The 12,996-nt window shown below is 32.1% G+C and overlaps 1 protein-coding gene across 1 annotated transcript in view; it reads right to left on the reverse strand.

Moving 5' to 3' along the window:
- Nucleotides 1-12,996, reverse strand: part of LOC145294098 (fermitin family homolog 2-like) — a 160,463-nt gene that overhangs the window by 27,506 nt on the left and 119,961 nt on the right. The window contains exon 5 of the mRNA XM_080141165.1: nucleotides 12,580-12,682. Coding sequence (XP_079997291.1) covers nucleotides 12,580-12,682 — 103 coding nt within the window. The remainder of the gene's footprint in view (nucleotides 1-12,579; nucleotides 12,683-12,996) is intronic.

Consider the following 12,996-nt stretch of genomic DNA (forward strand, 5'->3'; position numbering starts at 1 on the left):
GCATTCTGTACATGTTCAGTGTAAATGGAGACGCTCTGATATTATTGTAGCACTTTTGTTAAAACTGTAAAAGTATTTATCTAAGATAGCACGAACACCTGGCAAAGCCCAGTCATAAAGTAAGCTTAAATATGATATTTTAATTCTTGCAAATTTCGTATATATTACTAGAGTTAATGTTCTATCGATTTTTATATATTATAAAGTTGCGATTTCAAAAATAAAAATATATCCATATGACTTGGATGCATCAGTTTGAATTGAAACCAAAATAAAAACTTATGAAAAAACATGTATATATGTATAACCAGAGTTCCTTCAGCCATAATCAAAACCAAAACTTTGGAAGAATTCTTGATAAAATTATATATAAAAAAAAAAAAAAAGATAGATTACTGGAGTGCTATCCGCTATAACCGAAACTTATGACTTCTTGGTAAAATTATTTATGACAAGAAATGGAACTACATAAGAATTACACGGTCCAGATGTAACACAGAAAATAACACGCTATCGTATTAATATATGTATAGTTTACTGCGTTTTCTGGAAATCGATGACAACCCGTCTACCTCTATTCCAATCAAGCACCACTTAACATTTGAATTTCTTTTTAATTTTTATGATTTATCTTCTCTTGAATAAAAGCACAATTGAAGGTCCAACTAAAAGAAAGAAAAACAAAAAACAAAGAACCATTAAAAACCAAATAAAAAATATGGGTTCTCTTTACCATGCTAGAAAGTTACTTACACCTGAAAGTATCCTGTACCTCTATAAGGTCACCATTCGCCCATGTATGGAGTATTGTTGTCACATTTGGGCTGGTGCATTTGCTACTAATCTCACCCTTGGACAGGGTTCAAAATAGAGTTGCCGACCCAATAGGTTCTGAACTATCAGTTAGGCTTCAGCCTCTGTCCCATCGATGAGATGTTGCATCCCTCTGCCTGTTTTACAAGTATTTTAATGGTAGATGCTCCAACGAACTACGAGCCCTTGTACCCCCACTCAATGTAAATACCTGACAAACCAGACAAGCAACCAAATCCCACCGCTACACAGTAATAATCCCCCGATGCCAGAAAGCCTTCTACTATAAAAGTTTCTTCCCCAGAACTGCTAGACTTTGAAATTCCCTCTAGAGTTCCTGCTTCCCTGACTGAACGGACATGCAAAAGTTTAAGTAATGTAAACAGAAATCTTGCTGCTCAACTCCCTACATAGTACCAAATTATGTCCCAGATAGTAGCTCCCTACATCAAAATGACACTGAGCCTTGTTTGAGATGAAAATGCAATAAAAAAAATTTTAAATATTAAATTTAGGAAAATTATTCATTTTTTTTTTTTTTTTTTACTCTAAACTAGCATAGATTTTGTCAAGATGAAGTGCTCCATTTTCTAGCCACTAACCGATATTTTTTCAAGAAGTTAATTCCCTTATGCCTATTCATTCCTTCAGGAATCTATATAAGGGAGAGTTTATGTCCAAAGAGAGTAATGGGTTCAGCAAACTTAAAGAGTGGGTGGAGGAGAGGGATGTCAAATAGGCCAGGTTTCATAATTGTGTGTGTGTGTGGGGGGGGGGTAGCGGTTTTCAATGTAATTTGTAAAGAAATCTAAAAAATTTATCATTCAAATAAAGCAGAGTTGTCTATGTGGATATGTCCAAACAGAGCAATTGGTTATGGAAGAGAGGAAGAAGTTTTTATAGAAATACTAGACTACCCGTGACCCGTTGGGTCAGTATGTTATATTAGCTATGGAATTCATGTATGAGCGTGACATTTGTGACGTAAAGAAAATAGTTTTTTTTTTTTGACATAACAGAAACATTCTATGAAAGTATATTAAAATGAAAAATCACAGATGGATCACTCAAACATGAAAAAAAAAATCCTTCCTATTTGTGTAAAGTTACCGATTTTTTCAAATAATCGCTCAAAAATCGAAAATTAAACATGATTTTCGTACAAATCGAACGCCGACAAAAGTCATTTAGCAGCAAAATCGCACATGAACCTACTGATGAGAAATATAAGAATCAAAACTCCATATTGGAATCCTTCAACCAAGTTATAGAAACTTAAAATCTAAAAAAAAATAAAAAATAAAAAAACCTGAAGCAAAATATAAAAACTAAATAAATAAAATAAAACTAATATTGAAACAGATTAGTAAATGTGTCAACAAATTCACCGTTCTCTCAACTATTTTGTATCTAGAAATGTAAACAAAAAATAAAAAAAAAAGGAAGGAAAAGGGACGGGTAGAGAGTAGTAGTAGTCTTGGCTTTACTACAATTGTTCTTATGTTTGTCAACGGGTTAAAGTTGTTTAGTTGTAAGAAAATAACTACAGTATAGTTGTAATAAAGAATAGTTGCAAAACACCCCCACTCTTCCCATGTTAAATAATAATTTCAAAATAACGTTAATATTTCAGGGTGCAGGTCAAAATCTGCAAAAGAAGCGATTTGTGTTTATTTGTTTATGTTGTTATAGGTTAATGTTTATGTGCGCATGTGCAACCGGATGTCGTAAACCAGAAAGTGGGTTACATCACTCGTTACAAGTTCATTTGAGTTTTATAATTATATAGATATTACCCTTTACTTCTTAGAAGAGTTAATATTGCATCCCCTTTGATTGAAATAAAATATACTTATCCAAATACTTTATGTGATGTTTCTTATAGAAGTATCTCTAAAAAGCTGGACAATTTCATTTTTATAGATATGTAGCTTATCAACTATTGTTAATTTTAAAAAAAAAAAAAAAAAAAAAAAAATAGTTTTGCAATTAAAACTTGCATAGTATATGTTAACACAATAAATCGCAGGTTGTCCTGTAATACGTTAAAGATTTTGTCATGGAATTGGAAATTTGTAAACAAACAAGTCAGAACAATGTTTTTGTTTTTCACATTTACTTATTAATGAAAACATTAATTTTTGCGTCCATATCAGCATAGATTTCCCTCCCCCTCAATTTTGTCAGATTAGTGTAATGTAACTAGAGAATAGTGACATTTCGCACACGATTAAGTTGTCAGACCTGAACAACATCTGTCTTCTATAGTCTATTATCTGATAGTTTTTTTGTTTTTCTTTCGTAGTCAGCCAGTGCTGGTCTATACACAGCAACAGGTCATACTAATGTCATATAGATCTTGGATTCTAGTCTCTCACTGATATGTATGACAGGCAGAAATGGGTGACTGCATTAGAAAATGATTAGTCATATTATTAATTTAAAAATGGCCGGGTTATTTTAGATTTGATATGAAGATTTGCATATTCGTTTTGTTAAAAAAAAAAAAAAAAAAAAAAAAATATATATTAATGATTAAATGAAGTTCTATTCATACAAGTCGAAAATATTTGGGACATATTTATGGATGGAATTGAACGACCAGTTTGAATATTAGAATCTCAATTCTTGGCATAAAATTTATTCTAGGAAATTTTGTTGGTCCTTTACCTATAGCTAAATAAAGATAAGTTATGTACAAATAATTAATTAGAAAAGAAAGAAAAAGACAGAGAAAGAAAAAGACAGAGAAAGAAAAAGACAGAGAAAGAAAAAGACAGAGAAAGAAAAAGACAGAGAAAGAAAAAGACAGAGAAAGAAAAAGACAGAGAAAGAAAAAGACAGAGAAAGAAAAAGACAGAGAAAGAAAAAGACAGAGAAAGAAAAAGACAGAGAAAGAAAAAGACAGAGAAAGAAAAAGACAGAGAAAGAAAAAGACAGAGAAAGAAAAAGACAGAGAAAGAAAAAGACAGAGAAAGAAAAAGACAGAGAAAGAAAAAGACAGAGAAAGAAAAAGACAGAGAAAGAAAAAGACAGAGAAAGAAAAAGACAGAGAAAGAAAAAGACAGAGAAAGAAAAAGACAGAGAAAGAAAAAGACAGAGAAAGAAAAAGACAGAGAAAGAAAAAGACAGAGAAAGAAAAAGACAGAGAAAGAAAAAGACAGAGAAAGAAAAAGACAGAGAAAGAAAAAGACAGAGAAAGAAAAAGACAGAGAAAGAAAAAGACAGAGAAAGAAAAAGACAGAGAAAGAAAAAGACAGAGAAAGAAAAAGACAGAGAAAGAAAAAGACAGAGAAAGAAAAAGACAGAGAAAGAAAAAGACAGAGAAAGAAAAAGACAGAGAAAGAAAAAGACAGAGAAAGAAAAAGACAGAGAAAGAAAAAGACAGAGAAAGAAAAAGACAGAGAAAGAAAAAGACAGAGAAAGAAAAAGACAGAGAAAGAAAAAGACAGAGAAAGAAAAAGACAGAGAAAGAAAAAGACAGAGAAAGAAAAAGACAGAGAAAGAAAAAGACAGAGAAAGAAAAAGACAGAGAAAGAAAAAGACAGAGAAAGAAAAAGACAGAGAAAGAAAAAGACAGAGAAAGAAAAAGACAGAGAAAGAAAAAGACAGAGAAAGAAAAAGACAGAGAAAGAAAAAGACAGAGAAAGAAAAAGACAGAGAAAGAAAAAGACAGAGAAAGAAAAAGACAGAGAAAGAAAAAGACAGAGAAAGAAAAAGACAGAGAAAGAAAAAGACAGAGAAAGAAAAAGACAGAGAAAGAAAAAGACAGAGAAAGAAAAAGACAGAGAAAGAAAAAGACAGAGAAAGAAAAAGACAGAGAAAGAAAAAGACAGAGAAAGAAAAAGACAGAGAAAGAAAAAGACAGAGAAAAAGACAGAGAAAAAGAGAAAAAGAGAGAAGAAAAAAGGAAAAGAAAAGAAAAAAAAAAAGAGAAAAGAAAAAAGAAAAGAAAAAAAAGAAAAAAGAAAAGAAAAGAAAAAATCGCAATTTTCTAAGAAACAATACATGTTGCAGATGAACCATTTTGTCCATATTTCCGTGCGTAAAAAATTGCAAACATTATGCATACGTATGTGAAAGAAATACGCAAGAATTTAGGCATGAAACTGACCAACACAATTTTAAATTGATACTCATTTTTCAAGTTTTCCAAGAGCAATGTTTCAAGAGAAGAATTTAACACAAGTGAATTTCATTGCTTTAAAGGTTGAAGCCGGTTGATCTTTTACATTTTCACGAGGTGCAAGATTACATTTCTGGCTTGGGATGGGTGCTAGTCTAGTCACACTGAAGAGCTGTGATACAGTGAAATAGTTTTTGAACGACATTCTCTCTCTCTCATATATATATATATGTGTGCGAGAAAGAAAAATGCAACCTGCTGGATCACCCACTGAGCTTGGCTTAGATTGAACACAGACAAAATGAGTTTGCAAAATTAGTTAAAGATTAAAAATAAAGGAAAAAAATTTTTTTTCTGTTCCCCTCCCCTCTCTCTCTCCAGTTATGGGTTAAATAGCATTGATTCATTTTACTAAATTCTCTAGCATTTCAAAAGGGACCATTCAAATCTTGTTTTATAGTTAGTTTTATAATCTTTAACTTGAGGAAAAAAAGACTGAATTGTTTTAAAATGTAACTCAATCCCAAAGCCAAGAATATCTTAACATGTATTTTATGTGCTTAAAATTATATAAAAACAGCATATAATAAATGTTTATTAATTCCACTTTGGAAATTTAAGAAATTCTTCAAAGTTTGATTTCAGATGTTGTTAAAGTAAAAACAGACAGTTTTTTGGTCATTTTTAGTCAGTTTGTAAATCTGCCAAGAGGAATCAATCAGGTTGATATATTGATCTGCTGGGTTTTGTTGATAGAAGACGAGATATTTTCAGGCATTTATTTACCAACTTGTTCAGGGTTCAGGCATTCAATCTCTGACCTATTTTTAGACTTTTGTGGAGATGCTTCCCCCTTACTCCTCCTCTTATTCCCTCCTCCACAAAACCATGTAATATGTTGGTTTCATTAAGTAGGGTTACAACAGAGGAAGCAAAAATAAGTGTTCAAGAATAGGGTGGAGATGGGAGAGGAGTATGAAAGATGTGCACCTGAAGAGAAAGAGAGAGGGTAAGGAAGAGGAGTTGTCGGGGTTTTGTAAGTAGCAAGCTTGTATAATATTCTGTAGACTGAAGATAAATGGTGGCCTTTACAAGTAAATAGGCCTAAGTCACCATTAACTACAGCAAAGTGGGAGGGCTACCCACAACCCAACCAAGTCTACACAACTAAATACTTCAACATCCATAAAAACACAAATGAGAGGAAGATAAGTCGTCAATAACAGAATGAAAAAAAAAAAAAAAAAAAAAAAAAAATCTTTGCAAAACCACAAGTTCCACATGAACAAACAAAATCTATGTGAAAAAAAAAAAAAGTTAGACAGAAAAGGGAGGAGAGAAAAAAAAACACAAAGAGGATGTTGGACTTGAGGGAATATACACAATAAAGAACCTATTGAGAAAAACGGAAAAAGCGTTTACTCATCAATAACAAGAAATCTATGCAATAAATAGATACCGTAAAAAAAAAAAAAAATTTGAAAATAGAATAACTATTATTTAAGGTCAATAGAGATGTGGAAAAAGTATCGGATGTTGGCAAACCTACAAAGTCGTTGATACGTTTTGTTAGCTTGGTGGTATCAAAAGAGCAAAGAGTGGAGCAGGTGCTAATTGCAAGAATTAGAAATAGATGAAGTTCAGAAAACTTCAACCATTACTAACCAGCAAATCAATCTATCAGACGTGTGTATATTATGTGATAGTATATGGAAATAAAACCTGGCCAACAAAGGTTGAGGACATGTGTTGCATGGAGTGTAATGTGAGTCTTAAATACAGACTTAGTCCAAATGACCTCAGAGGAAGATTAAATCTGGACAGTATTAGATGTGCAGACCAGGAGGAGATGACTTATATGACCACATTGAAATAATGGCTGACAGTTCTTGGGTTAGTAAATGTAGAACAGTTGAGGTAGCAAAGTCAGTTCAAGGAAAACCTGGTACAATGGTGATAATTAGGGCTGTGGCAAGAGAATATTCTTATTTTTTTGACTCTCGAATATATATCTGACAGTTAATCAATCGAGAACCACATCACTATCTAAAAACATAAGATTAACTGATATATACTAGAGAGTCAAAATAATGAAAATATTCTCTTGTCATAGCCCTGCATTAGAGAGCTATGGGCTAGTTTGGAAATCAATTTCTTAAAGTTGTCCATTTAAAAAAAATTTTTTTTTTTTTTTTGTATTATTTGGACTATGATTCTCATCTTGGTTGTTTTGTTTTTTTTAACGTTTTGGCTGATGTAACCTCCGGCCATCTTCAGGTGCTGGATGTTATTGGTAAATAGTGAAAAAATGTTTGGTTTATTTGCTTTCCCAATATGAACACAGCCATTAGAAATTTAAAATGCAAATAGCGCCAAGTCTTTTTTTGTTTTATATTATCCATTATATGCCACATATAAAATGGACATTAAACTGAATACAATGTCCATTCAATCTCTGGATGGAACTATTTAAAATACTATTCCTGTGCATATGAGCGCATGGAAAAGTATCAGCAGCAGCAAAGAATGGCTGGCTTTCAAAGAGATTAGCAGCAGTAGCTGAAAAAAAGGGATATGCAAATTAGGAAGTATGCGCGAGAAGGAAAAAAAAAAAGAGAAAATACACCATGTGCTCAGGGCAGAAAGAAAGGTAAACATCAAAAAGAACGGGCCAGCTGGGCTCGGCGTGCGGTCAGAAGAAAGAAAAGTAATAAATGCTTTTGTTAAAAAAATGCTGACCTGGATTTTTATTTATTTCCTCTTGTTTGTAATAGCAACGTTACATTCCAAACTGAAGCATAACAGATCAACAAACAGGCCAATAGAGCCTCTTCGATGTGAGAATGCATCTAAAATTATACAATACTGGCATTTTAGTCCGGCATTGCCCAGGTGTTTGGAGGTGTATGTTAAGCAACAAAAAAAAAAAAAAAAAAAAAAAAAAAAAAAGCGGTAAATTTGTTTTTTTTAACTTTGACCCCTATTATGACCCCTTAACATTTATTGTTTTGGGTTCAAATCAAGTTATTAAGTTAGCTCCATGTCCAAGGAACCTATATCTAAAATTTCAAGTGTTTAGACCCAAAATTGGCAGAGGAGTTTGGTAGAGTTCTCAAAGGTCAAATAGTTGAACTTTGACCCCTTAACAGCTAAATTTCTGGCTGAAAACGGATTACGAAAATTTTTCCCAAATCCTCAGTACCCTGTATATCAAATTTCGAGTCTGTAGACTTAAAACTGACAGAGTTATTGCGTAGGGAAATGTACACAGACACGTTCGCTTTTATAGATATATAGATATAAAAAAATACAAAATATGATGGTTCAGAAATAAGTGAACCAATAGAAATACATAGAAAACAAACCAATAATAGCAAAGCATCTAATAAAGATTTACACAAGAAAATCTTTAAAAATTCAATAGAAAATTAACTTTCCTCCTAAATGAATAAAATGTAAAAACTAAGAAATTTATTTCCTATAATCTCTGCAGAAACTATGAAATGAATGGGAATCAGAAAGAAATGGTAATAAAAATCATATTGTGTATTTTTTAAAACAAAAAGTAAAGGAACAAATGAAAATATATAAAATGATAATATGATCTACTAAAATAGTTTGGCTTGCTCAACTTGTTTTACGGCATATCAACCCTTTTCGGATTATTTAATGTCGAATTCAATTATTTTAGAAAAATATTCATGTTGCATCCAGTCATTTTGCAGAAGGATTTTTATTCTCCAATCACTAGTTTGTAGTGTTTGGTTTGGTTTGGTTGTTTTATAGTGGATTTTCTCATTTTTGTTCCCTGCCCTGCAGAACATAAGTTTTGCAATGGAAGAGGGAAAAGGGTTACAGTATAACATTTGATACATTTTAAGTTAGGAAACCAGTCAGGATTGGTTGGCTGTTTTTGTTTTACGGCATATCAACCCTTTTCGGGTTATTTAATGCCAAATCCAAAGATTTTGAAGAAAAATTTTTAATAGAATATATTTGTTGTTTCCAAATCATTTTCTATTTAACCCATAGTTGGGACCCTAACAGGTACTACCACTCCAGGTCAGAGTGGACCTGGGAGCAATGGTGATTAAAGGGTGACTCCACACTCCGCAAAGCCCGCAAGCTGGGGCCTCACCACTGGATATAGTTTATGGTCATATCCAGGACCAAACCAGTCAGGAAGTGGGAGAGATAGAAAGAGGGAATGGGAAGAGGGGAAAAATTGGTGGTTGTTTCTGCTTTTACAGAACAGAATTAAGTTTTGCAAAAGGAAGTAGAAAAACAAAAAACACCAATGTTAGGTGCATTTCATCTCAGGAAGCCAATATCTTCAGACAGCCTGATCTGGTAGCACTAGTACTAAAAAGCATAGATACAATAGCATTAAAAATGAAATACAAAAACTACATGAATAAAATTGAAAAATAAACTACAAAAACATCCAAACAAAATACCTTGGTCCATATTAAAAATGAAATACAAAAACTACATGAATAAAATTGAAAAATAAACTACAAAAACATCCAAACAAAATACCTTGGTCCATATTAAAAATGAAATACAAAAACTACATGAATAAAATTGAAAAATAAACTACAAAAACATCCAAACAAAATACCTTGGTCCATATTAAAAATTAACAATGAAAAATGTTAAACAATTTACAAAATGTGAATAAAAAAAAAATATGGTTACTTCCTAAGTGAAGGAGTGGACCCATTTCGGGTTAAAACAAGGCTGAATTAATGGCTATACTTTTTTTTTACTAATAGGATATTGCTTATCAAGCTATGGGAGCTACTCTAGAATAAATAGTTTAAGAGATTATCAGTTGGATGATGAAGGTCACGAGAAGATCGGAAACAATGTGTGAAATCGGCAGAAGATAACTTGAACAAAAATTGATTATCTGGTACTTATTCAGTTCACAACACAATCTCGGATAATTTCATGCTGGCATCTTCTGGCAGGTTACATAAGCAGCTGAAAGATGACCAAAAAGACTGACAGATGATTAATTCAAAATACCCTTCCCCCATGGCAAGAATGGCTTTCTATTTGGAAAGTACTTAATATGAAGAAAGAGCATTTAATGTCGACCCTATTGAAATCAAAAAATAAAAAATTTTAATGAATTTTACGTTTTTCTGGCTGCTTAGGTAAGCTGCCGAAACAAAGTTCAGAGATTGATTGATTGTATATTGGATTAAGTTCAGAGATTGATTGGTTGTATATTGGATTAAGTTCAGAGATTGATTGGTTGTATATTGGATTAAGTTCAGAGATTGATTCGTTGTATATTGGATTAAGTTCAGAGATTGATTCGTTGTATATTGGATTAAGTTCAGAGATTGATTCGTTGTATATTGGATTAAGTTCAGAGATTGATTCGTTGTATATTGGATTAAGTTCAGAGATTGATTCGTTGTATATTGGATTAAGTTCAGAGATTGATTCGTTGTATATTGGATTAAGTTCAGAGATTGATTCGTTGTATATTGGATTAAGTTCAGAGATTGATTCGTTGTATATTGGATTAAGTTCAGAGATTGATTCGTTGTATATTGGATTAAGTTCAGAGATTGATTCGTTGTATATTGGATTAAGTTCAGAGATTGATTCGTTGTATATTGGATTAAGTTCAGAGATTGATTCGTTGTATATTGGATTAAGTTCAGAGATTGATTCGTTGTATATTGGATTAAGTTCAGAGATTGATTCGTTGTATATTGGATTAAGTTCAGAGATTGATTCGTTGTATATTGGATTAAGTTCAGAGATTGATTCGTTGTATATTGGATTAAGTTCAGAGATTGATTCGTTGTATATTGGATTAAGTTCAGAGATTGATTCGTTGTATATTGGATTAAGTTCAGAGATTGATTCGTTGTATATTGGATTAAGTTCAGAGATTGATTCGTTGTATATTGGATTAAGTTCAGAGATTGATTCGTTGTATATTGGATTAAGTTCAGAGATTGATTCGTTGTATATTGGATTAAGTTCAGAGATTGATTCGTTGTATATTGGATTAAGTTCAGAGATTGATTCGTTGTATATTGGATTAAGTTCAGAGATTGATTCGTTGTATATTGGATTAAGTTCAGAGATTGATTCGTTGTATATTGGATTAAGTTCAGAGATTGATTCGTTGTATATTGGATTAAGTTCAGAGATTGATTCGTTGTATATTGGATTAAGTTCAGAGATTGATTCGTTGTATATTGGATTAAGTTCAGAGATTGATTCGTTGTATATTGGATTAAGTTCAGAGATTGATTCGTTGTATATTGGATTAAGTTCAGAGATTGATTCGTTGTATATTGGATTAAGTTCAGAGATTGATTCGTTGTATATTGGATTAAGTTCAGAGATTGATTCGTTGTATATTGGATTAAGTTCAGAGATTGATTCGTTGTATATTGGATTAAGTTCAGAGATTGATTCGTTGTATATTGGATTAAGTTCAGAGATTGATTCGTTGTATATTGGATTAAGTTCAGAGATTGATTCGTTGTATATTGGATTAAGTTCAGAGATTGATTCGTTGTATATTGGATTAAGTTCAGAGATTGATTCGTTGTATATTGGATTAAGTTCAGAGATTGATTCGTTGTATATTGGATTAAGTTCAGAGATTGATTCGTTGTATATTGGATTAAGTTCAGAGATTGATTCGTTGTATATTGGATTAAGTTCAGAGATTGATTCGTTGTATATTGGATTAAGTTCAGAGATTGATTCGTTGTATATTGGATTAAGTTCAGAGATTGATTCGTTGTATATTGGATTAAGTTCAGAGATTGATTCGTTGTATATTGGATTAAGTTCAGAGATTGATTCGTTGTATATTGGATTAAGTTCAGAGATTGATTCGTTGTATATTGGATTAAGTTCAGAGATTGATTCGTTGTATATTGGATTAAGTTCAGAGATTGATTCGTTGTATATTGGATTAAGTTCAGAGATTGATTCGTTGTACATTGGATTAAGTTCAGAGATTGATTCGTTGTACATTGGATTAAGTTCAGAGATTGATTCGTTGTATATTGGATTAAGTTCAGAGATTGATTCGTTGTATATTGGATTAAGTTCAGAGATTGATTCGTTGTATATTGGATTAAGTTCAGAGATTGATTCGTTGTATATTGGATTAAGTTCAGAGATTGATTCGTTGTACATTGGATTAAGTTCAGAGATTGATTCGTTGTACATTGGATTAAGTTCAGAGATTGATTCGTTGTATATTGGATTAAGTTCAGAGATTGATTCGTTGTATATTGGATTAAGTTCAGAGATTGATTCGTTGTATATTGGATTAAGTTCAGAGATTGATTCGTTGTATATTGGATTAAGTTCAGAGATTGATTCGTTGTATATTGGATTAAGTTCAGAGATTGATTCGTTGTATATTGGATTAAGTCCAGATTACCCAAGAGGATAGATCAACAAGTATTTACATTAGACTTATTATTTTGGAAGTAGTCTGGTATTTTGTTCCACAGATAGGATGTTCTAGGAAAGAAACTTTGTTCATGGAAGTTTACAAAACGTCAAAATGAGTAATGAAGCCAGCACGTCATTGAAGATTCACCATGAAGCAGCTCGGGTTAAAATTTCAAAAAAGAAGGACTTACCTTGGGACTAAGGTCATAAAAGGTGAAGAATTTAAACTTCAGCAGCAAAATGTCCCTCTCTCTGATGCCTTGCTCCATCAAAGAAACAGAAGAGTCAAGCCAACTGAAAAAATAAATATAGAAATATATTACACACACATAAGTGATTTGGAGTTTGAAGATTCAATCCTTAGTACGCATAACACCAATACAATTACAAATTATTTGAGACTTCTACCCAATCGTGGTTGACGAACAAGAGCACTCTAGCCGCACGGATAAAATAAAGGATTTCAGTCAAAATTCTTAACAGATTACGAATCTGAAGATTCTATTGTTGGCATTGGTTTCTGATATTTTTCTTAGAATTCTTTCCATCAAGACATCCGGGATTATGAGAGGGACCACATGAAGGTTGCCAAGATCCTAAGTAACTGA

Source organism: Euprymna scolopes, chromosome 15, assembly GCF_053919585.1.
Source record: "Euprymna scolopes isolate OS-2025 chromosome 15, ASM5391958v1, whole genome shotgun sequence".
In the NCBI taxonomy this organism is placed as follows: Eukaryota; Metazoa; Mollusca; class Cephalopoda; order Sepiida; family Sepiolidae; genus Euprymna; species Euprymna scolopes.